The 23,660-nt window shown below is 44.3% G+C and overlaps 1 protein-coding gene across 4 annotated transcripts in view; it reads right to left on the bottom strand.

Annotated features, from left to right (window-relative positions):
- Positions 1 to 2,272: 2,272 nt before the first annotated feature.
- Positions 2,273 to 23,660, bottom strand: part of MDC1 (mediator of DNA damage checkpoint 1) — a 47,725-nt gene continuing 26,337 nt past the window's right edge. For 3 of the 4 annotated variants that reach the window (XM_073548935.1, XM_073548937.1, XM_073548938.1), the window contains exons 10-16: positions 10,622 to 10,668; positions 8,459 to 10,378; positions 6,574 to 6,732; positions 6,257 to 6,439; positions 5,576 to 5,701; positions 4,397 to 4,507; positions 2,273 to 3,723 (exon numbers count right to left, since the gene is read on the bottom strand). In XM_073548935.1, coding sequence (XP_073405036.1) covers positions 3,535 to 3,723; positions 4,397 to 4,507; positions 5,576 to 5,701; positions 6,257 to 6,439; positions 6,574 to 6,732; positions 8,459 to 10,378; positions 10,622 to 10,668 — 2,735 coding nt within the window. In that variant the 3' untranslated portion in view covers positions 2,273 to 3,534. The remainder of the gene's footprint in view (positions 3,724 to 4,396; positions 4,508 to 5,575; positions 5,702 to 6,256; positions 6,440 to 6,573; positions 6,733 to 8,458; positions 10,379 to 10,621; positions 10,669 to 23,660) is intronic. The other variant, XM_073548936.1, reaches the window with a different exon arrangement.

The raw sequence follows: 23,660 nt of genomic DNA, 5'->3' as shown, positions 1-23,660 counted from the left end.
TCGCCATCTTGGATTCGGGGACCTGCAGGGAAAGAGCCCCCCGCAGCAGCGCTGCACATTGCGCTGCTGTGGGGGGCTCAGGGAAGCAGAGGGAGCCCCCTCCCTGCCGATGCTTCCCTTTAACCCCCGGTACACCGCGGTCGTTTGATCGCGGTGTGCAAGGGGTTAACGTGTCGGGGGCGGTCCATGACCGCCCCTGACACGTTGTGCCGGGTGTCAGCTGTGATAATCAGCTGACACCCGACCGCGATCAGCAGCGCTCACCGCTGATCGCTGTGACGTACTATCCCGTCCCTGGGAGTTAAGTCCCAGGGCACATGGACGGGATAGTACGTCACATGACAGAAAGGGGTTAACATGAGTTTTTACATGGAGAGAACTGCTCTATGTAAAACCTCATGTTAAAATTGCATTGCATACGGATGTCATACTCATGTCATATTGCAAAAATCACACTGAAATCGCATTACACTCGCATGACAACTGCATAGAATCGGTCCATTTTTTCCATCCAGAAAACGGACTATTTTTTTTTTTGCAAATGGGGATGAGCCCTTTGAATGGAAAGAGCCAGATAACCAGGGAGCTTCCCAGCCAGCTATGTGTTTTGTCATTGCTTGTAGGGGGCTTGTGACATTAAATTTCTACATGACCAATATATCTATTCTGATGGTTCAGGCTGTGAACTTACTGTTCTTGGCTGGTGAAATGTCAGGTTTCCTTTGAGATGGGTGCATAGCATTCTGAAGGCACACGCATGTCAGTGGGCCGTGCTTTTTTTTTTTCCTTGCACCCATTGACTTGCATGGGCTATCTGATTCTTTCATCCACTCGCAGCATGCTGTGATTTTTTTTTTCCTGAGTCTGATTAGAGTTGAGGAAAAAATTCCAGATGAGCACAGACTTATTTACTATCATTGGGCACTGAGATGTTACCGATTTATACGCTCATGTGAGCGAGACCTTGGTGAGATTCAAGACTGCAGCAATCAAGGGTAACCAAGGACTTATCCTACTTCTGAAGGGGTAATGAACTATTAGGGTATGTGCACACGTTGCGGATTCTGCTGCGGATTCGCAGCGGATTTGGCCATGCAGATCCGCAGCAGTTTCTGCTGCGTTGTACAGTACCCTTTTAGTCTATGTAAATAAAAAAAACGCAGTGCACACGTTGCGGAATTTTCAGCGCTTTTTTGCTGTGGATTTAAATCCGCAGCATGTCAATTCTTTGTGCAGATTCCGCAGCGATTTGGCACCTGCTCCATGAAAGGTGTCAAACCGGAGGCTAATCCGCAGGTCATTTGACCTGCGGATTCTGTGCGGAAAAATCCGCAGCAGAATCTCCAACGTGTGCACACACCCTTAAGCAACAAGACTGTGTAATCTATGTCCAAGGACACGAGGTTAAATGTGAAATCATGTTTTAGCTAATACAGTCCGGCATCTGGTGACCTGTAGATTCTCCTGGGATTTAATTCAGTTTTTGGCAAAAATTATGCAGCTCTTATGTAGGAAGGTTATATAGAAATGTAAAAAAAAAAAAAAACCGAACACCCAGTACTTAAGCCTCCGTCACACATAGTGATCTCGCCAGCGAGGAGATCGCTGTGTGTGACACTGACCAGCGACCAGCTGATGCAGGGAGCTGGTAACCAAGGTACACATCGGGTTTCTAAGTGACACGCGTTGCTTAGAAACCCGATGTGTACCTTAGTTACCAGCTCCCTGCATCAGTGCGCTGTTAACTAACGTACACAGTGACGCCGCGCGCTCGGCGTCGCTGGTGCTGATCGCTGCTGAGATCTGCCTGTTTGACAGCTCACCAGCGATCATGTAGCGACACACTAGCAATCCTGACAAGTTGATATCGTTGTCGGGATCGCTGGTGAGTCGCTATGTGTGACGGGGCCCTTAGACTTGAAGCCAAAATAGGCTTTTCAATAATGGTATAAGTGGTGTTTATCAGGTATGATTGTCCTATCTTTGTTTTCTCAACTTGTGGCACTCCAGCTTTTTTAACAGTACACGTCAAAGCAGCAAGCTCCGGCAGCCAATGATGAGAATTATAGTTTTCCAATAGTTGGATAGCCTCACAGTCCCGCACCATGACATTTTGTCCGAGGTATGAATTAGGTTGCGGAGGTACAACAATTTTGTGCTCGTGGTTTGTAATAAGATAGAAATCATTACATAAAATAGATCAGAATAAATGGACCATGAAAGGTTATAACTTATTAAATAAAGGGGGAGGGGGAAAGACAGAAAACAAGAATAAAAAATATCACGTGTTTATTATGTACAGGAATGCTGAGCACTATATACAGGTAGAGAATTTGCAAGGTGTCAGTAATCCCTGGTCTGGACACAAGATATCCATACAGTCTATAATGTCAGACATGCAGAGTCTTCTTCAGGACTACATGACCCCATGAAAGGAATTCACTTCTGTAGTGTCCACTTTCAAGTACAAGGAAAACTTCTAGGCTTACAAACTGATTAAGGTTATCAACACCAGCTCAAAAGCTAAAGCTAGTGAATGCCCTAGGCCTGCCAATGGGAAAATTGTATGGAGAGTGAATGAATAGTCCAAGAAGAAAAAGAAGCAAAGTTCTGGGATGAAGAATTACAAAAGTTGCTTATTTTCACACGTACAATGGATTTATGAAGTAAAAATGACAGTTACTCTTTACTACCACTGCAACATTTAACCGATTCACTTAAGACAATACAATTGGGGACTTGGTAAAAAGCAATAACTGATGCTAAGGGACTATTCCAATCCGCTGCTGTAGTAAGTCTGGGAAGAATTTTCAAAACAGATTTAAAGGTGATATTTACCTTCCTACAGAGGGGAAAAAAAATAAGCAACTTTGCATTAGGGCATACTTAAAATGTATCATCTTTTTAGTTTCCACAGCCCAAAATGTCTCCATTGTAAAAGACAACCAATTCTGTACAGGAAGATTCTGAATTTGTACTTTTTTCATCATTTACTTCTCGATAACCTATTAAATGGGAGGGAATATAACTAATAGCATCAGTCTACAAAGGCTTTGACGGTTACCATGAAGAAACATAGATCTGTACCAGAGGTATAGAAACAAAATCAGTAAGACATTTTTAGTAATGCCTTATAGCACAGTTACATACTTTTTTTTTTATTTTAGAGGTATTCGGACAAAAATAAAAGTGCAGGACCGAAGAGGATTGTGCGTGACAAAAGGAACATAAACACCAAAAAGAGAAGTGTCATGTCATACCAATCGCTCACAATATTAATATGGGTGAAATTTGGTTTCTATTCTTGTCATGTGCATATTGGAGAAAACATTTTTACATGTTAATCTTCACTTGTGGAAATAGAAGTTGTATTTCACGGTCCACTGTTCTACCAATACAAGAAGACCCATGTGCTAATTGTGACCCCCCCGTACAGCTGTTCCATATCTCCAATGCAAATTCCAGGAAGAAGAAAAAAAACTGCACAAAGCGAATAATACTATGCAATAAATGGTGAGAGGTCTCTATACAGACTCAGCGCCTCCGCTTAGCTGGGGTGGGCCCAGTGTCCGGCCCCGTGGCGTTCAGCAGGTACGTTGTTGGGTTTACTTCCTGACGCAAGATTCCACTGAGGATAAACTCCGCTGATGTGATGGGAACCGATGCTGGGACAGACTTGCAACGAGCAGCGTCTTCAGGACAGGATACAATAACACATTTTTCCTAGGAATAAAAAAAGAATATAAAGTCAGCAAAGATTATATGGTCTGAAGTCAAAGCGAATAGGTTCACTAATAGGGGCTAACGCGTGCATCCTCCACTGTTTTTTCCCCTCTTCCCACATGGGTAAGCAATGAATTGTTTGATGTACTATGAGCAGTACTTTTTTCTTCTCCTATCCCTCTAACCACATGTCAGCCGGACATTAATGTCTTACGTAGACTGGAATTTTTTGGTTTTGTTGTGTTTGGGGAAAGGGCTACTATATCCCTTTCTGCGGAGATTTATCTATGCACTGTTGCAAACAGCTCTATGTATATTCTAACTGCTATTGGGGGTCCCAGTGTTTGATGCCATTTGGTTCTTTATTTCCCCCATATTTTAAACACTCATCATGTATTTTGTCTTCAGGGCTATATGCCCAGGTTATGTATGTTTATGAGTAATATTAAAGAAAGACTCTTTTGTGCTTCATACTTCTTGTTTCATCTCACTTTTTGGATTCTATTGTGGAGCCCATTACTCCATTTTCTTTTGTAGGATCATATATTCATTTGGAGGGGCTCTAATTTATGTCTGTCAAGATTGCTACCTGAGGACTATCTATCCCATTGTGTTTCCAATATGTCAGTCATTGTTAACTATGTTCACTAATGGCATTCATGTTCTCCTTTACCTTGAATGACCGAGGCAATTTAGGAAGGAAGGTCGCACCACTGCAGCGGATGATATCCTTCATGTGATCGGGTTCAGGTTTGACATTTGCAGTTACATGAATTTCATAGCCCTACAATGACAAATCCATTTATGCAAAAAGCAGCTGCTATTTAGTATCATTCTGCATAAATAACTACACCACCTGCCTGTCACAGCTTTTAGACCACTGCGCTGTGTGCAACTCAATACTAAAAAGGGGTCTGCCATTTTCTATTATTCTTAGATAAATGCAGCCAACATCCCTTAAAAGAGTTACTAAAATGATAAAATTATGCTAGAGCTCTCTTGCATACGTTCTCTGTTGTGTGTGCTCCCGTCTCCCAAGCTGCACACTTCTAAAGTCATTTGAACAATCAGTGGGGGTCTCAAAACTCAGACACCCACCGATCTGATCAGAATTAAAAGGCCTATACGATTTAAAGGGAATCTGTCACCCTGGACTACACAAAGACTCTGGCAGTCTATAATTGTTTTAAAAAGATTTTTCTTAAAGGGAATCTGTCACCCTTTTTTTCGACTATTAACTGCCGTCACCGACACAGGCTTATCTACAGTATTCTGTAATGCTGTAGGATAAGCCCCCGATGTAAACTGAAAGATAAGAAAAACACGTTAGATTATACTCACCCGGGAGGCGGTCCGATCCGGCGCATCCCATCTTCATACGATGCAGTCCTCTTTCCTTCCTGTCTTGGCTCCTGCGCAGGCGCACTGCTCTGCCCTGTTGAGGGCAGAGCCGAGTCCTGCAGTGCGCAGGCACGGGGGAGAGGTCCTCAACAGGGCAGAGCAGTGTGCCTGCGCCGGAGCCACAACAGGAAGGAAAGAAGAGGACGGCCTCATATGAAGATGGGAGGCGCCCCCCCCCGGTGAGTATAATCTAACGTGTTTTTCTTATCTTTCAGGATACATCGGGGGGGGGGGGGGGGGCTTATCTACAGCATGCTGTAGATAAGCCTGTGTCGGTGCAGGCAACTAATAGTCGAAAAAAAGGGTGACAGATTCCCTTTAAGAAAAATCTTTTTAAAACAATTATAGACTGCCATAAACTTTGTGTAGTCCAGACCTAATGAGTTGTTTTTGCTTTATATATGCAAGAGTACTTGTGGCTGGCAATTGGCTGAAAAATGAATTTGGGTACCTCTAAAAGTGGACGTTTCTTCGCTTTCTGCAAAGATCGTGACAACGTAAAGTTGAAGGTTTTCTCCTGTTCTTTATCATTAACGAGAAATCCAGTTGGGGACAAGAAGCATCTGCTCTTCTTACACTGCAAAGAAAATTCAAGATTGACGAAATGAGCCACTACTTATTTACAAATATTTTTATTAGAATTTTAAATATATGTAAGGGAAAATGGGAGGATGAAGGGAAGGAACATTTGAGGAACAATAAAGTTAGAAAGCTCTTTACAATACTTCAAGCAATATCATTAGAAGATAATGATACAGAACGACTGGACACTGAGACGGACATCAATCAAAACATGAATGCTATCTGGCAATTTAGGGTTTCTTGAATAGTTGGGTCCAAGCATCCCATTTTCTATAGAAAAGAGGCCATTGTTAATTATGGCAAAACGTCTTTCTAAAGAACTGTGTAGTTGCAGCCTTTCCAGGATCTCTGAAACGCTAGAAACGATTAGCCACTACTTATACACTAAAGAAAATCGAGCGCAGCAGAATCTGGAAGCAGCCACAAAACAGTGTACCGAGCTTTGGTGATCTGCTCTGTACATGGTTTACATCTGGCCACCACTGGAGCTGATGGACCCCCACTAATCTGTCAATGATGATATATTAAAGGAAAAGAGTAACATTTGCACCTTATCTATCCAGTCCAGAGTGACAATGGGAATACCCCTTGCGAGGGCACAGAGAAATTTCACAGTTCTTCGGACCCGGTCAGTTACTAGGTGGGTACATTCAAACACAGATTCTGCAATCTCTCCACCCAAAGAACGGATTGCCTCCTCGCCTTCTGTATCCACCACACCGGTGAACAGAATCTGAAAGACAAATATAAATACCAGTGGCAAGAAAAAAAGAATAGGGATGAATGTGTAATCAACTAAGTATAAAGCATGAACATGTCAGAATTAGGAACCATGTAAACATCATGAAAGCTTCAGTCAAGACAAACCTTTGGAGCAGATCCTGACTGAGCAACATAAGGACTGGTAGCAGCAACTGAAGTGGATATTCTGTTGGTACGTCGAGGTGTTCTGGCCTCTGGTGTGGTACTAAATGCAGAACTTTGGCGGGTGCCTCGAGATGGGGATGGATCAGGTGGGGAGATTTCCTTAAAGTAAGACATACAGACATAGGACAGTTTCAGAGCAATGTGAGCAGGTACATATAGCATTGGATGTGACAGATTCCTTTTAAAGGGTGTCCAAAAATAAAATTCTACAGCTTATTATTTTAATCTAGCGCAAATTGATGAGTGCTGCTACTCATCCCCCTCTGCAGCTCGGGCAACACCTCTTCACCACTGCTCTGGCCTATGTTTTGCAGCAGTGATGTCACATGTAAAGCACGTTACCACTGCAGCCAATCACGTATTTCTGTTGCCCTGCCAATCTAGATGATATGACATCACTGCTGCAGCTTGTAAACAAAGACTAAAGTACCAGCGGGTTATAGCCTTTGTTTTTTTTTTTTTTTAACTGTAAATTTTTACTAACGTTTTATTTTTTGACAAATGAACATAGATCCAGATAAACAGTTAAATTTCAAAACAAAAGAATTATATTGCTTCAGCAAAAATCCAGCGATGATATAATAAAAGCACAAATAAGTTGTCATAAATATAACTTTTTGTCTGTATTCATAAAGACAGGACGCACACCACACGGGAGGGAAGGAAAGGGCAGAGCCTAAATTCTGAGACAAGGGGGAACCAAGTATTCAAGGAATAACCTAATCAATTCTTTGAGCCCAAAAGTAGTCCCATGGGGCCCAAACCGAATCAAAACTTTCCACTCTCACGTCCAGAATCGCTGTCATATATTTCATCCTTCGGATGTCAGTAACTCTATATAATAAGCGCAGGTGTGAGGGCGGGGAGATCTGCTTCCAGTTAAGAGCGATCAGACACCTAGCTGCAGTGAGATTGTGTAGTATCATCTTAGCTGACTTTTTCCCCCATTCCTTTAGGAGTAAGATATAACAGGTATATAGTCGGATCCAGTCCCACTTAGGCATAAAAATTCTGAGAGATCAACAGTGTAACCACCCTCCAGAAACCCTCAATCCCAGGACACGACCAAAAGATATGGTACAGCGTGCCCACATCAGAGCCACAACGCTAACACACTTTTGATATCGAGGGATTTAGTCTATGAAGGAAGTCAGGAGTGTGGTACCAGAACACTAGTATTTTATACTGATCTTCCTTGTAAAGAGTGCAAATAGAGGACTTAGCCGCTTTTTCCACAGATAGTATGCCAGCCCTGGGGTGAGAGCTCCTTTCCCAGAATAGACTCCCATTTACACATGTAAATGGGAGTCTATTCTACAAATTCTCTCAAATTCTGAAAATTCTATCAAAGTCAGTCGGTTGGGAGACTACAGAGGAGCAAAAAAGAGAAAAAGAAAAGAGTTTAATCTGTAAGTACTGATAGAATTCTTTATTATAGTAATAGTAAACCTGATAAACCAAAAGAAAAAACAATCCTTAAAATTAAATTTTTAATGATAGGATTAAAAAAAATTCAGAAAAAATACTCTAGAAAAATACAAGTAGCACCTCCCAAGTGTTTAGAATAGGGGAATCTTGCCAGGGAGTTAGGTAGGATATTTGGACAGTGTGGTGTAACAATCCTCACACTGACCCTAATGATACCCTAATAAACTGATCACCTACTTAACAGCGGAGGCGAAGGTTGGCACCCCAAAGTTCGATGTGGTGCCCACACTCAATGTCGGCTATCCCTTAAGGTCCCTGCAACCCCCTACTACTAAACCCATACCAACAATTTCCAACTTCCAAAAATTTTTTACAGATGAACACCATTTCTGCTTACCTTTACAGTCTGTGAATTTTCCGATTCTGAAATTAATTTTCTTGGCCTCCCTTTTCGACTTTTTGGTGTTTCTACCATTCCTAACTTTTCTTGTTCTTCTTCCTTATCAGATTTCTTCCGTTTCACTTCTTCTGCCTTTGTTGCTTGTCCTCGCTTTCTTGAAGAAACTGGAGTGGAAACCTGAGGCATATCTTCTTTTTTAGCAGCTCGTCTGCCCCTCCCAACTGCAGCCTGAGATTTCTCCTCCTGCGGGGATAGTTTGCTGCTCTCTTCTGCAGTCTTCTTCACGTCTAACTCTTCATGGGACTCTTGGCTTTCATTAGAAGTCTTTGCCCGTGTCCTTGTTGTTCTTTCCGACTTGGAGTTGTCCTCAATCTGTTTTGACTCTTTTTCGTCATCTTTGAGATTTTTTCTAGTTTTTCGTGTGGTCTTGTTTTCAACTTCTTCTTTGATTTCATGAAAACTTTCCTCAACTGTGTCTTCAATCTTTGACTCTTCCTTTGAGTCCTTTTTAGGCCTCTTAGGCTTTTTGTTTTGATCTTCTTCCAATTTCACAACCTCTTCTTCCTTTGAGTGCCTCCTGGTTCTTCTGGAGGTGGTGTCCTTTACCATTTCTTCTTTCACCATACCGACTTCTCCTTTATTTTCTCTTCTAGTTCGTCTGGATGTTTGAGAATCGCTCATGGATGTTTCATGGGCTTCGTTATCTTCAGTTTTCTGTTCTTCCTTAACATTCTTCTGTGTTCTCCTTGATTTTCTAGCTACTGTATGATCTTCAATTTTATTATCTTCTTCTGGTTTTGTGGTTTCCTCCTTTGACTTATTTTTGGTTATTTTCTGCATTTTATTACTTGCTGGCATATCCTCCTGATTTTCTTGTTTATTTTCTTTATTTTTCGGTTCAGTATTTTTCACACTTGCACTCCTCCTGGTTTTTCTCTCGACCTCTTTTATGTGTTCAGGTTTTTCTTTAGTTTCCTCCTTCAGACTCCTCCGTGTTCTTGTTGATTTTTCATTCCCAGAAGTTGTATCAGGTGAACAGACTTCAACCTTTTTGCTTTCTTCCAATATATTTGGTGGGGTGTCTTCACTTTTGTCCGATTCTAGAGGCTTAACACGAGATTTCCGAGTTGATTTTCTTCCTTGACTTTCTTCTTGTACTATCTTCTCTGACTGTTTGCTTTCATCCTTCTTCTGAATTATCTGAACTTCTTTATTTTCATTTTGGTCTTTCTCTGTGTTATCAACAGACTGTGCTTCATTTTTAAGCCTCACTGCAACTTGTCTTTTGTTTCTTGCCGGTTTCTTATTTTTACTGGCATGATTTGAATCAGACTCTTTATCACTGGACTCTATAGGCTCATTGATTTCAATAACAGGTGATAATATAGATGCCTCTGGGTATGCGATTTCCTTGTTCTCCAAAGAAGCTTGATTACATGACACCTTAGTTGTCGGTACAACCGAGATATTTTTGTTGTCATCTTTCAGACTTTCTATCTCACCAGGAGGATTTACTAGTAGGATTTCTGTAGCAAGACTCTCCTTAACCTCCTCAATTTTGGATGCAGACTGGTCAAGTTCCTCTTCATTAATTAATTTTTTTGCACTCTTTCTAGAAACGTGCTTCCTACCACGCTGCTCATTAATTCCCGATTCTGATGGTTCAGCCTCTGAGGAATTCTTTCTGCCTCTCTTTCGAGAAGTTGTTGCAACAGGAACTTCTTCCTTTGCTGTAGTTTCGACCTGTGATTCTGCAGCTCTCCTCCCTCCTCTTCTTCTCGTTTCTTTCTCAGTTTGCATCTTTTTGTCTGGCTCAGATAGTTGTGGTTCACCTGCACTTTGTTCATCCGGTTTCTCCCTTTCGGAACCTGGGCTTGCAGAAGCTTTTTCTGGCTGCTCTTTTTCTGGTGGAATCTGCTGAACAAAGACAGAGGAGGTAAATGACGAGTGCTACATGTCATTTATTTTACCCAGCATGGAGAGAAATTCAACTTGCAACTAGGGAGTTTGTTGGAAACATTTGCACAGAGCAGCAATAGAATGTGCAATTTCTCAACAGAACAACTCTGTTTTTCATGCTAAATTAGATAGAAGTGAGAAAACATAGGGGAGAGAGGTTCCCTAACTTCTGTTTACATTGATTGATTAGGATTTACTCACCTGAATTTTCTTTTCAGGTTCTTCATTTTTCTTACTTCTGCTTAAACCTGTGATACATAAAAGCATTAATTCAACAAATAAAGAACAAGCAAATCCATTGTAATTTTTAATGTGCTGAATGTAATGAACAGTAAAAACATTATGAGGCACTTAGACAAGAAAATGTACTGAAAAAAATTACATTATAAAGAGGATGTTACACCCATGCAGCCATGGGAAGAAGAACTGTGATGTTCCCATGACATGTTCCTATTAGACAGAAAATATTATAAAGTAGTAAACATGACGTCACGTTAAACCCATCATTGTATTTCCTCATACGGGAGGAGTGACTTGAGCAATATCAGTGCTGCAAAACAGTTAAAGGGAACCATCTGTTTATTACGCTGCATGTTACTCTTCAACTATAAAAATAAAATTGGGTTTTGTATGCAAGTAATGGTGTTGTAGCAAATTTAAATAAATGTACTCCTAGACGCCAGTCTCCGCAAGAGAAACTAAATCAATAGAATGTATTGAAAGTGGTAAATTGGCACGGTTCAGTGAACACATGCGAGTTTACTTGCATTCAATAGAAGGCAGCGCTTTGGAAGTAGCGAACATAAGCTGTGTCCAAAGCGCTGCCAATTCCTGATCGTGAGCACACAGACGCATTGAGTTTTTGCTGCGTCTTTTTGTGCAGGTAAAATCTGCTCTTTGCAGTAAAGCTGCTTAAAGTGAAGCTGTCAGCAGAATTGTGTACAGTAACCTACAGACAGTTTCAGGTCGGCGCCATTATACTGATTAAAACGATACCTTGGTTGATGAAATCCGTCTTGTGGTTGTTAAATCTTTATTTTCAGTTTTGAGTTCTGTTGAGGGCAGAGCAGAATACTGCAGTGCGCAGGCGCCGGACCTCTCCCGATGCCTGTGCACTGCAGGACTCTGCTCTCAACAGGGCAGAGCAGTGCGCCGGCGCCATGACAGGAAGGGAAGAAGAGGACGGCATCATGTGAAGATGGGAGGCGCAGGACCGGACGGCGATACCCATCAGACCAGACACAGGGGTGAGTATAATCTAACTTTTTTTTCTCATCTTTCAGGTTACATCACGGGCTTACCTACAGCATTACAGAATGCTGTAGATAAGCCCCTGATGTCGATGCCGGCAGCTCATAGTCCAAAAAAAGGGTGACAGATTCCCTTTAATGATATGCTCATGCTCCGGGCCGGCCTGTGGGGGGCTCTTCATGTGGTGCTCTGAGTAGGTTTCATCAGTATGGCTTTTGACAGGACCCCTATTTTACATACACATACATATTATAGACACACTCACTGCTCACAAAAAATAATAAGACAATAGATGGAACTTATTGCCAATTATCAAGACACACTCAATAAAGGAGTGGTTCTGCAGGTGGAGACCACAGACCACATCTCAGTACCAATGCTTTCTGGCTGATGTTTTGGTCACTTTTGAATGTTGGTTGTGCTTTCACACTCATGGTAGCATGAGACGGACTCTACAACGCACACAAGTGGCTTAGGTATTGCAGCTCATTCAGGATGGCACATCAATGCGAGCTGTGGCAAGAAGGTTTGCTGTGTCTGTCAGTGTAGTGTCCAGAGGCTGGAGGCGCTACCAGGAGACAGACCAGTATACCAGGAGGCGTGGAGGGGGCTGTAGGAGGGCAACAACCCAGCAGCAGGACAGCTAGAAACCGACTACATGAAGATGGTCTGAGTGCCCGACGTCCACAGATGGGGGTTGTGCTCACAGCCCAACACGGTGCAGGACACTTGGCATTTGCCACAGAACACCAGGATTGGCAAGTTCGCCACTGGCGCCCTGTGCTCTTCACAGATGAAAGCAGGTTCACACTGAGCACATGTGACAGACGTGACAGTCTGGAGACGCCGTGGAGAGTGATCTGCCTGCAACATCCTTCAGCATGACCGGTTTGGCAGTGGGTCAGTAATGGTGTGGGGTGGCATTTCTTTGGAGGGCCGCACGGTGTTGGGCTGTGAGCACAACCCCCATCTGTGGACGTCGGGCACTCAGACCATCTTCATGGAGTCGGTTTCTAGCTGTCCTGCTGCTGGGTTGTTGCCCTCCTACAGCCGCCTCCACGCCTCCTGGTATACTGGTCTGTCTCCTGGTAGCGCCTCCAGCCTCTGGACACTACACTGACAGACACAGTAAACCTTCTTGCCACAGCTTGCATTGATGTGCCATCCTGAATGAGCTGCAATACCTGAGCCACTTGTGTGGGTTGTAGAGTCCGTCTCATGCTACCATGAGTGTGAAAGCACAACCAACATTCAAAAGTGACCAAAACATCAGCCAGAAAGCATTGGTACTGAGATGTGGTCTGTGGTGCCCACCTGCAGAACCACTCCTTTATTGAGTGTGTCTCGATAATTGCCAATAATTTTCATCTGTTGCCTATTCCATTTGCACAACAGCATGTGAAATTGATTGTCAAACAGTGTTGCTTCTTAAGTGGACAGTTTGATTTCACAGAAGTTTGATTTACTCTGAGTTATATTCTAAGTGTTCCCTTTATCTTTCTGAGAAAATCTAAATTATATAATATATATATGTTTGGACACACCTTCTCAAAGAGTTTTCTTTATTTTCATGACTATGACAATTGTAGATTCACTCTGAAGGCATCAAAGCCATGAATTAACACATGTGGAATTATATAATTAACAAACAAGTGTGAAACTGAAAATGTGTCTTATATTCTAGATTTTTCAAAGCAGCCACCTTTTGCTTTGATTACTGCTTTGTACACTCTTGGCATTCTCTTGATGAGCTTCAAGAGGTAGTCACCGGAAATGGTTTTCACTTCGCAGGTGTGCCCTGTCAGGTTTAATAAGTGGGATTTCTTGCCTTATAAATGGGGTTGGGACCATCAGTTGTGTTGTGCAGAAGTCTGGTGGATACACAGCTGATAGTCCTACTGAATAGACTGTTAGAATTTGTATTATGGCAAGAAAAAAAGCAGTTAAGTAAAGAAAAACGAGTGGCCATCATTACTTTAAGAAATGAAGGTCAGTCCGAAAAATTGGGAAAACTTTGAAAGTGCCCCCAAGTGCAGTGGCAAAAACCATCAAGCGCTAAAAAGAAACTGGCTCACATGAGGACCGCCCCAGGAAAGGAAGACCAAGAGTCACCTCTGCTGCGGAAGATAAGTTCATCCGAGTCACTAGCCTCAGAAATCGTAGGTTAACAGCAGCTCAGATTAGAGACCAGGTCAATGCTGCCACAGAGTTCTAGCAGCAGACACATCTCTACAACAACTGTTAAGAGGAGACTTTGTGCAGCAGGCCTTCATTGTAAAATAGCTGCTAGGAAACCACTGCTAAGGACAGGCCACAAGCAGAAGAGACTTGTTTGGGCTAAAGAACACAAGGAATGGACATTAAACCAGTGGAAATCTGTGCTTTGGTGCTGAGATCTTTGGTTCCAACCACCGTGTCTTTGTGCGACGCAGAAAAGGTGAACAAATGGACTCTACATGCCGGGTTCCCACCGTGATGCATGAAGGAGGAGGTGTGATGGTGAGGGGGTGCTTTGCTGGTGACACTGTTGGGGATTTATTCAAAATTTCAAGGCATACTGAACCAGCATGGCTACCACAGCAACTTGCAGCGGCATGCTATTCTATCCGGTTTGCGTTTAGTTGGACCATCATTTATTTTTCAACAGGACAATGACCCCAAACACACCTTCAGGCTGTGTAAGGGCTATTTGACCAAGAACGAGAGTGATGGGGTGCTATGCCAGATGACCTGGCCTCCACAGTCACCAGACCTGAACCCAATCGAGATGGTTTGGGGTGAGCTGGACCGCAGAGTGAAGGCAAAAGGGCCAACAAGTGCTAAGCATCTCTGGGAACTCCTTCAAGACTGCTGGAAGACCATTTCCGGTGACTACCTCTTGAAGCGCATCAAGAGAATGCCAAGAGTGTGCAAAGCAGTAATCAAAGCAAAAGGTGGCTACTTTGAAGAACCTAGAATATAAGACATATTTTCAGCTGTTTCACACTTTTTTGTTAATTATATAATTCCAGATGTGTTAATTCATAGTTTTGATGCCTTCAGAGCGAATCTACAATTTTCAGTCATGAAAATAAAGAAAACTCTTTGAATGAGGTGTGTCCAAACTTTTGGTCTGTTCTGTGTACAGTCATGGCCAAAAGTTTAGAGCATGACACATATTATATTTTCACATGATCTGCTGCCCTCTGGTTTTTATGTGTGTTTGTCAGATGTTTTTAATCACATACAGAAATATAATTGCAATCATATTATGAGTAACAAAAGGTTATATTGACAGTTAGAATGAGTTAATGCAGCAAGTCAATATTTGTAGTGTTGACCCTTCTTCTTCAGGACCTCAGCAATTCTCCCTGGCATGCTCTCAATCAACTTCTGGATCAAATCCTGACTGATAGCAGTCTATTCTTGCAAAATCAATGCTTTTATTTTGTCTGAATTTGAAGGTTTTTGTTTGTCCACCCGTCTCTTGATGATTGACCTCAAGTTCTCAATGGGATTAAGATCTGGGGAGTTTCCAGGCCATGGTCCCAAAATCTCTATGTTTTGTTCCCTGAGCCATTTAGTTATCACCTTTGCTTTATGGCAAGGTGCTCCATCATGTTGAAAAAGGCATTGTTGATCGCCAAACTGCTCTTGGACGGTTGGGAGAAGTTGCTCTTGGAGGACATTCTGGTACCATTCTTTATTCATGGCTGTGTTTTTAGGCAAGACCGAGAGAGAGCCCATTCCCTTGGTTGAGAAGCAACCCCACACATGAATGGTTTCAGGATGCTTGACAGTTGGCATGAGACAAGACTGGTGGTAGCGCTCACCTGGTCTTCTCCGAATAAGCCGTTTTCCAGATGTCCCAAACAATCGAAAAGGGGATTCATCAGAGAAAATGACTTTACCCCAGTCCTCAGCAGTCGACTCCCTGTACCTCTTGCAGAATATCAGTCTGTCCATGATGTTTTTTCTGGAGAGAAATGGCTTCTTTGCTGCCCTCCTTGAGACCAGGCCTTGCTCCAAGAGTCTCCGCCTCACAGTGCGTGCAGATGCACTCACACCTGCCTGCTGCCATTCCTGAGCAAGCTCTGCACTGCTGGTAGCCCGATCCCGCAGCTGAAACACTTTTAAGAGACGGTCCTGGCACTTGCTGGTCTTTCTTGGGCGCCCTGGAGCCTTTTTGGCAACAAGGGAACCTCTCTCCTTGAAGTTCTTGATGATGCGATAGATTGTTGACTGAGGTGAAATCTTTCTAGCTGCGATACTCTTCCCTGTTAGGCCATTTTTGTGCAGTGCAATGATGACTGCAGGTGTTTCTTTAGAGATAACCATGGTTAGCAGAAGAGAAACAATGATGCCAAGCACCAGCCTCCTTTTAAAGTGTCCAGTGGTGTCATTCTTACTTAATCATGACAGATTGATCTCCAGCCCTGTCCTCATCAACACCCACACCTGTGTTAATGGAGCAATCACTGAAACGATGTTAGCTGGTCCTTTTAAGGCAGGGCTGCAATGATGTTGAAATGTGTTTTGGGGGATAAAGTTCATTTTCTAGGCAAATATTGACTTTGCAAATAATTGCTGTTAAGCTGATCACTCTTTATAACATTCTGGAGTATATGCAAATTGTCATTAGAAAAATGAAGCAGTAGACTTTGTAAAAATTAATATTTGTGTCATTCTCAACTTTTGGCCATGACTGTGTGTGTGTGTGTGTGTGTGTGTGTGTGTGTGTGTGTGTGTGTGTGTGTGTGTGTGTGTATATATATATATATATATATATATATATATATATATATATATATATATATATATATATATATATACACACACACACACTCACTGGCCACTTTATTAGGTACACCTGTCCAACTGTGTGTTAAGACTTAATTTCTAATCAGCCAATCACATGGCGGCAACTCAGTGCATTTAGGCATGTAGACATGGTCAAGACAATCTCCTGCAGTTCAAACCGAGCATCAGTATGGGGAAGAAAGGTGATTTGAGTGCCTTTGAACGTGGCATGATTGTTGGTGCCAGAAGGGCTGGTCTGAGTATTTCAGAAACTGCTGATCTACTGGGATTTTCACGCACAACCATCTCTAGGGTTTACAGAGAATGGTCCGAAAAAGAAAAAAAATCCAGTGAGCGGCAGTTCTGTGGCCGGAAATGCCTTGTTGATGCCAGAGGTCAGAGGAGAATAGGCATACTGGTTCGAGCTGATAGAAAGGCAACAGTGACTCAAATTGCCACCCGTTACAACCAAGGTAGGCAGAAGAGCATCTCTGAACGCACAGTGCGTCGAACTTTGAGGCAGATGGGCTACAGCAGCAGAAGACCACACTGGGTACCACTCCTCTCAGCTAAGAACAGGCATCTGATGGCTTTCAGCAGGATAATGCGCCATGTCATAAAGCTCGAATCATCTCAGATTGGTTTCTTGAACATGACAATGAGTTCACTGTACTCAAATGGCCTCCTCAGTCACCAGATCTCAATCCAATAGAGCATCTTTGGGATGTGGTGGAACGGGAGATTCGCATCAGGGATGTGCAGCCGACAAATCTGCGCCAACTGTGTGATGCCATCATGTCAATATGGTCCAAAATCTCTGAGGAATGCTTCCAGCACCTTGTTGAATCTCTGCCACGAAGAATTGAGGCAGTTCTGAAGGCAAAAGGGGGTCCAACCCGTTACTAGCATGGTGTACCTAATAAAGTGGCCAGTGAGTGTATATGTGTGTATATATATATATATATATATATATATATATATATATATATATTTTACACATATATACACACGCATATATACATACACACTCATTAAAAAAATAGGGATTTTTGTGTACTCATCATAAGATCCTTTTCTCCGAGAAGCTCATTGAGGGACACAGACCATGGGCGTTATGCTGCTTGCCACTAGGAGGCTGACACCAAGTTGAGATAAAAAAAAGAGTTAGCTCCTCCTCCGCAGTATACACCCTCCTGCTGGCTCCCAGTGAACCAGTTCGGTGCAAAAGCAGTAGGAGATAATTAACATCATATCAGAGTACGATCATTCACATAGTATTAGCAAGCACCACATCGAGTGAAGGGGACAAGCAGAAGTCGATAGACGAATCAGGGTGGGTGCTGTGTCCCCCAGTGAGCGTCTCGGAGAAAAGGATTTTACGGTGAGTACTCAAAAATCCCTATTTCTCCTTCGCCTCATTGGGGGACACAGACCATGGGACGTCCCAAAGCAGTCCATGGGTGGGAAACAATATAACAGATAGAATCCCGTATACTGGCTGTGTAAAGATGTACTACCGTCTCTTGCAGAGTACATCTGCAAAGGCCCGTGCTCGCGGAAGTCAAAGTGTGACTATTGGTTCGAAGATGCGTACAGGCGGAATTAAATCACAGCCTTGCAGCCCTGCGAACATGTTCTGCCTGCATCCGAAACTGTGGTATAACTTCGGAATAGCCGAGGAAATTTCCCTGGTTATTGTGGCCCTGAAGGTCTTCAGGAGACAGTCGACCTCAGGACATACGTTCTGAGAGCCGTTGGTGCATGCAGAGCGGGTCGTCTCAGACCATGCGCTGAAAAACAAAACAAAACAAAAAAACAAAACAAACCTTACTCGGTAGGACACGCTTCTGGCGTAAATTACTTCTGAGTAGCCGATAGGATTTCCCTAGCTATTGTGGCTCTGAAGTGGCCTACAGGAGGGAGCCGACTACAGAACGTACATCTTGAGAGCCCTTAGGCATGCAGGGTGTGCATAGGTTTATGCACCCGAAGTATGAGTGACGAGCCCAAAAGAGGCAAAAAAGAATTCCTTGCCAATATAGGAAGATGAAAGGGAGGTCTGGTGACCGTCGTGTTCTGGCGGAAAGGTAGAAAAGGAGAACAACCAAAAAAGTTCACCAGCATAGAGCTGTCAGTTCCGACAAGAAGGACCACCTTCTAAGACAGAACTCCCAACTAGGCGTCCTGTGACAACTCAAAAGTTGTCTGATAAAGCGCACCCAGGCCCGATTTAACATTCCGGGCATCTAACATACATCTTAGGAGCAATTTTTCGCTGGAATAGAGACAAATGGAGCCAAACTCTGTCCTTTGAAGGAGCTGAGGGCCAAAAACTAAATTCCAAGACAGCGTGGGGACAACCTAAAATGAGGAAATAAAGGACAGGAAAGACACAAAGAAGACGTCCGTGATCCCTGCACCGTGCGCAAGAAAGAGTTCAGGTGCGGTGATGGGTGCGACCCAGGCTCAGCCTGGGCCACAAAACAAAGGGAATCCCCCGGTGGGCCCCTGTGCAAATCTAGGCCCCCAATGCATACTCTATGGGCAGTACTTGTCATAATTCACTTGATTGTCTCTGTACAGAAAAAGACAGCATCTCATCCATTAACCAAACTACCCAGTTTCTTATTGTATAGAGATATAGGTACATTTGTGAATAAGGGTCATGTAATATTTGTATGCAGGTGAAAAGTGGGCTCCCAAAGTCAATGTTACTGGTGAGCCCTTGGCACCTCAGTCCGACACTGGTGCAACCTAAGGCCTCGAAGCACCATCATGTGGAGGAAACATCGGAGAAAAGCGAAGATAGAGCTCAGGTTGCAGAGATGAACGAGCTAAACACCAGACCCGTGTGTTCCGGTGTCAATTCGGAGAACAGTGAAACTTATCTGATAGACGCCTGAAGATGGTGGAAACGACCAGTAGAAGACCATCATGCACCACGTTCTTGAGGTGAGTGAGTGCAACTGGGATTACTGGAAAGAACCACCCCCCTTTTCCTTCGTCCTTCTGATGACCGACGGAAGTAAGGAAAGACAAAAAACTAAAGGCACGGAATAACCAAGAAATAAGTCTGCCCATTGTAGGATGCGGGGGGCTACGTTGCGCAAGGCCGTTCCGCTGCGGGTACCCGTCTAAAGCATGTCTTACGCCGTAACTTTGGTGTAATACTATGAATTCTGATGGGGAAACCAGGAAGAAGATAATGGAACTGCTGCAGGGGCTAACGGGAATGCTCGGATTACTAGAACATCACCTGAAAACTTGACTCCCAGGCTGACCTGGGTCACTGAAGAAAAGAGAGATATCAAGAAAGACTGTTGCCCCGCCAGGGAGACTGGCGTCAGCAGTCAAGCCACTAGTCATTGGCTAGGAAGAAAGATTTTTCTTTGATTAAAGAGAGATTTTTCTTTGATTAAAGAGAGGGATCTAAATGACCTCTCCTGAGGACTATCATACCCGCGGGAACAGGCAGCACCGGCGGCCGACAGAGAAGGATTTCTAGCCCAAACTGCTTGACCAGCTTATAGAAAATGGACCAACGACGCCATCTTGGCGGTGGGTCCATGAGTCAGAAAGAAGGCTTTGGCCTGGCGACTAAATTTTTTGAGGACGTAAGGGAAAACAAACAATCCTGTATCCAGAAGACACCCGGTCTCATGCCCGCTCGATGCGAACAGCTGAAAATCAGTCTGAGGGCCCCGACATAGGCGGCCGTCTATATTGGCAGTACCAGAGGATAACGCTAGAGGCCTTTCACAGTGAATTATGTGACCCATCGTTTCCTGAGCCAGTTGGCTATAACACGAATCTCCGGATGAATGATAAACGCCCCTTCAGGGCATAATAGGATGCTGAGTGATCCGGGACAGGACCGGAGTCCTTGTCAACCACCAGTGTCTGGTTGACTTCCTTAGGGGAAAGAAAAAAAAAAAAAAAAATCGGTATCTTCCGGAAAGCAAACCTGTGGAGCGAGAGATTAAACTCACTGAAGCGAAAAAACACTTAAATGATCGGGTAACTACTACGAATCCGATATCTAGACGCCTGTACGTTTCTCGATAGCTTGCGGCCCCTGCTAGCCGACAGCTCCTGTGTAGGAAAGAATCTCTTTTTGCCAATCTTACGAATGCTAGGATCCACAGAGGTGTCCCAGAAGTGTTAAATTTCTATGGCCAGAGAAGCCATGGATTGCGCCAGTAACGAAGCCCACTTAGGGGGGCTAGGTATGCTGGACTCAGTGGTGGCTGAGTCACAGGGCTTGAGAGGCCTGAACCAAGGGCTTTAACTGAAGTATTATTTTCCATAAACCAGTAACTTAACCACTCAGCCAACAGCTCTCCTGCCTAGAGGAACGGTGTGCGCCATCCCTGTGCAGGGTATCATACCATTTCTAGTGTATATGCTGCCAAGGCAAGCACTGTATCCCAGAGGGCGCTATTCATTCTGAATGCTTTAGGGATAGGCATGTATGGGTCAGTAACAGAGTCTATGTAGGGAAGGACTAAATTATATATAAGATAATACTGTATCCCAGAGGGCGCTATTCATTCTGAATGCTTTAGGGATAGGCATGTATGGGTCAGTAATAGAGTCTATGTAGGGAAGGACTAAATTATATATAAGATAATCCTTTAATCGTCCCAACATGGGGAAATTCAGATTATATATATATATATATATATATATATATATATATATATATATATATATATAGCCGTCCAGGCTTTACCAAAGTGCAGAAGCTCCATGAAAGGGGTTCTCCGCTGAGTCAGTACAGTAGCGGTGGAGAGCCCTAGTCTGCGTTGGGCATCTTGCGGAATAATTCTGCGCCCGATAGTAACACAGGCTGGCCGGTCGCAATAGCCTGCGATGAGGTGCGGCTGCACTCTGGTCAGCGGAACAGTCACTGGATAAGGGAAGGGCAGGAAGGAAGTAAGGAAGGACAGATATCCTTGCCATGGGAAAAGGGCATAAACTCCTTTACCTAGGTCCTCTGCGCTGTACTGGATCAGCTGTTATAGTTTAACAGAGACGACAACTGTGGACGGTCGCGGCCAGCAGTAAAGATGACAGCAGTGGCGGCCAGGTTGAGAAGGCGGGGGGAGCTTGAGAGGCAGGCAGGCAGGAGTGCAGTAATAAAACCTTGCGGAGTAGGCCGGGTGCCTATTCCCCCAGGGCCCGGTTGGCAGGGCAGGTGCTGCATCCGAAGTCCCCCGACAAGTTCAGAGGCGGTGAGAGTCTCCAGAAATATGGCCGCCGAGAGCTTGATGAGCACTTCTCGTTTGGAACGAGAAGCGCCGAATTCGAGGTGTGGACTGGCGACGCATGGGGGCGGATCCTGTGAGGATGCGGCCTATAGAGGAAAATGGCCGTCGATAACTTGATGAGTGCTTCTCGTTCCAAACGAGAGGCGCCTAGATAAGCAGAGCCGACGAAGGGGGAGTCGGAGCTTTCCGGGACGCGGCCTACGCTGTTGAAGAGCCGGGGACTAAATTTTCGGCTTAGGCCGGCGCGCACCCGGAGGTGCATCTGAGGAAATAAATTTTTGCCGCGAAGCCTCTGTAATCCTCTCTGGTCCCCGCTGGTATCGCGATCTACAGAACACCGCTACAGGGCCCTCCTGCCACAACATAACCCCCGAATCTTACCGGATCCTGCAGGTGTTACTGGAACCAGAGTGTTGGGTCCTATGGAATTCCAGAGCCAGGAGCTGTCGGCGGGGGGAGAGGCATGGGTTTCGGGCTCCTTACACAGTTGCAAGTTGCTGAGGTGAGCTGCGGCATTGCTTGGACGGTGCAGGGCACTCTCTATCCACGATTCCTTTGACAGGGAGGTGGAGAGGAACCGTCCGCCTCCTTGCATCATCCGCTTTGACAATCGTGGTGCAGTGGGGGCTGCTCGGGCGCCATAGATGGGGCCTCTGGGGTCAATTCTTTAGGATGGCAACAGGCTGGTTGTCCGGCATAGGCCTGGTTGCGGCATGGGATATATGAAGGAGACACTCCATGTGTTCGTCCATCTGTCGTTGCGGGGAGATTGGTGCCCTTCGAAGGACCCGTCGCCCTTGAATCAGCTCAGGAATCCCACTTTGCAGGAAAGGATAGGTGGAGGGACTCTTGCACGTGCTCGCTTGTTGGCTTTGGGGAAATCGGAGTCTTGAAAGGTTCCGTTGCCTTTGTCATCCATGTGAAAAAATAAAAAATGACAAAAAGTAAAATAACCGGATTACTTACCGGTAATACTCTTTTGTAGAGTCCATGACAGCACCCACTGAGAGAGGGGATCCGCCCCTAGGAACAGGAAACCTACAGAAAGATAAATGGGGCGGTCCCCCTCGCTCCCTCAGTTTGGATTACAGAGAACAACGGAGGAACCGCCATACATGTTTTAGTCAATTTGTTTAGACAATTCATCCATCCTTATATATACTTCTATGTTTGCTATAGTTATCTACATATTAATCACTAATTCTAATCTCCACCACCAGAGAGAACCACTTGTGAAATTTTACGGGAGCAGGTGCTGTCGTGGACTCTACAAAAAAGTATTACCGGTAAGTAATCCAGTTTTTCCTCTTCGCCACGACAGCACCCACTGAGAAATTTTCAGAGATAATCACCTGGGAGGGCACACCGTATTAAGGACTGATCTACCAAAGGCCAAGTCCTCGGAAAAGGACAAATCTAGTCTATAGTTACTATAGAAGGTAGATGGAGAAGACCAGGTTGCATCCTTACATATTTGTTCAATTGGGACGTTCGCCCTCTCGGCCCAGGAGGCTGATATGGCTCGAGTAGAGTGCGCCTTAATGCCTTGTGGCGCTTCCTCTCCTTTTGTTGAATACGCCATCATGATCACATCTCTGATCCACCTGGACAGCGTGCTTCTAGTAACTCTGGCTCCCTTCTTGTTACCCTGGAAGGAGACAAAAAGAGACCTACTCTGCCTCCAGGGACTGGTTCTATCTAGGTAGGATAGCACAGCTCTCTTCACGTCCAAGGTGTGATCTCTAACCTCCTCCGGTGTTACTGGATTCTCATAGAAGGAGGGTAGGCAGATCTCCTTAGATCTATGAAATTTAGTAGCCCGTTTGGCGAGATAAGAAGGGTCCGTCCTCAACACTAGTCTGTCCTGAGCTACCGACAGGAAAGGGGATACAACCGATAGGGCCTGGAGATCACTAACTCTTCTTGCCGAGACTAAGGCT

Source organism: Dendrobates tinctorius, unplaced genomic scaffold, assembly GCF_039654945.1.
Source record: "Dendrobates tinctorius isolate UK_male_01 unplaced genomic scaffold, ASM3965494v1 ptg000158l, whole genome shotgun sequence".
Lineage (NCBI taxonomy): Eukaryota > Metazoa > Chordata > Amphibia > Anura > Dendrobatidae > Dendrobates > Dendrobates tinctorius.
The sequence above is the reverse complement of the archived record's forward strand: the minus strand, read 5'-3'. Positions and strand labels throughout refer to the sequence as shown.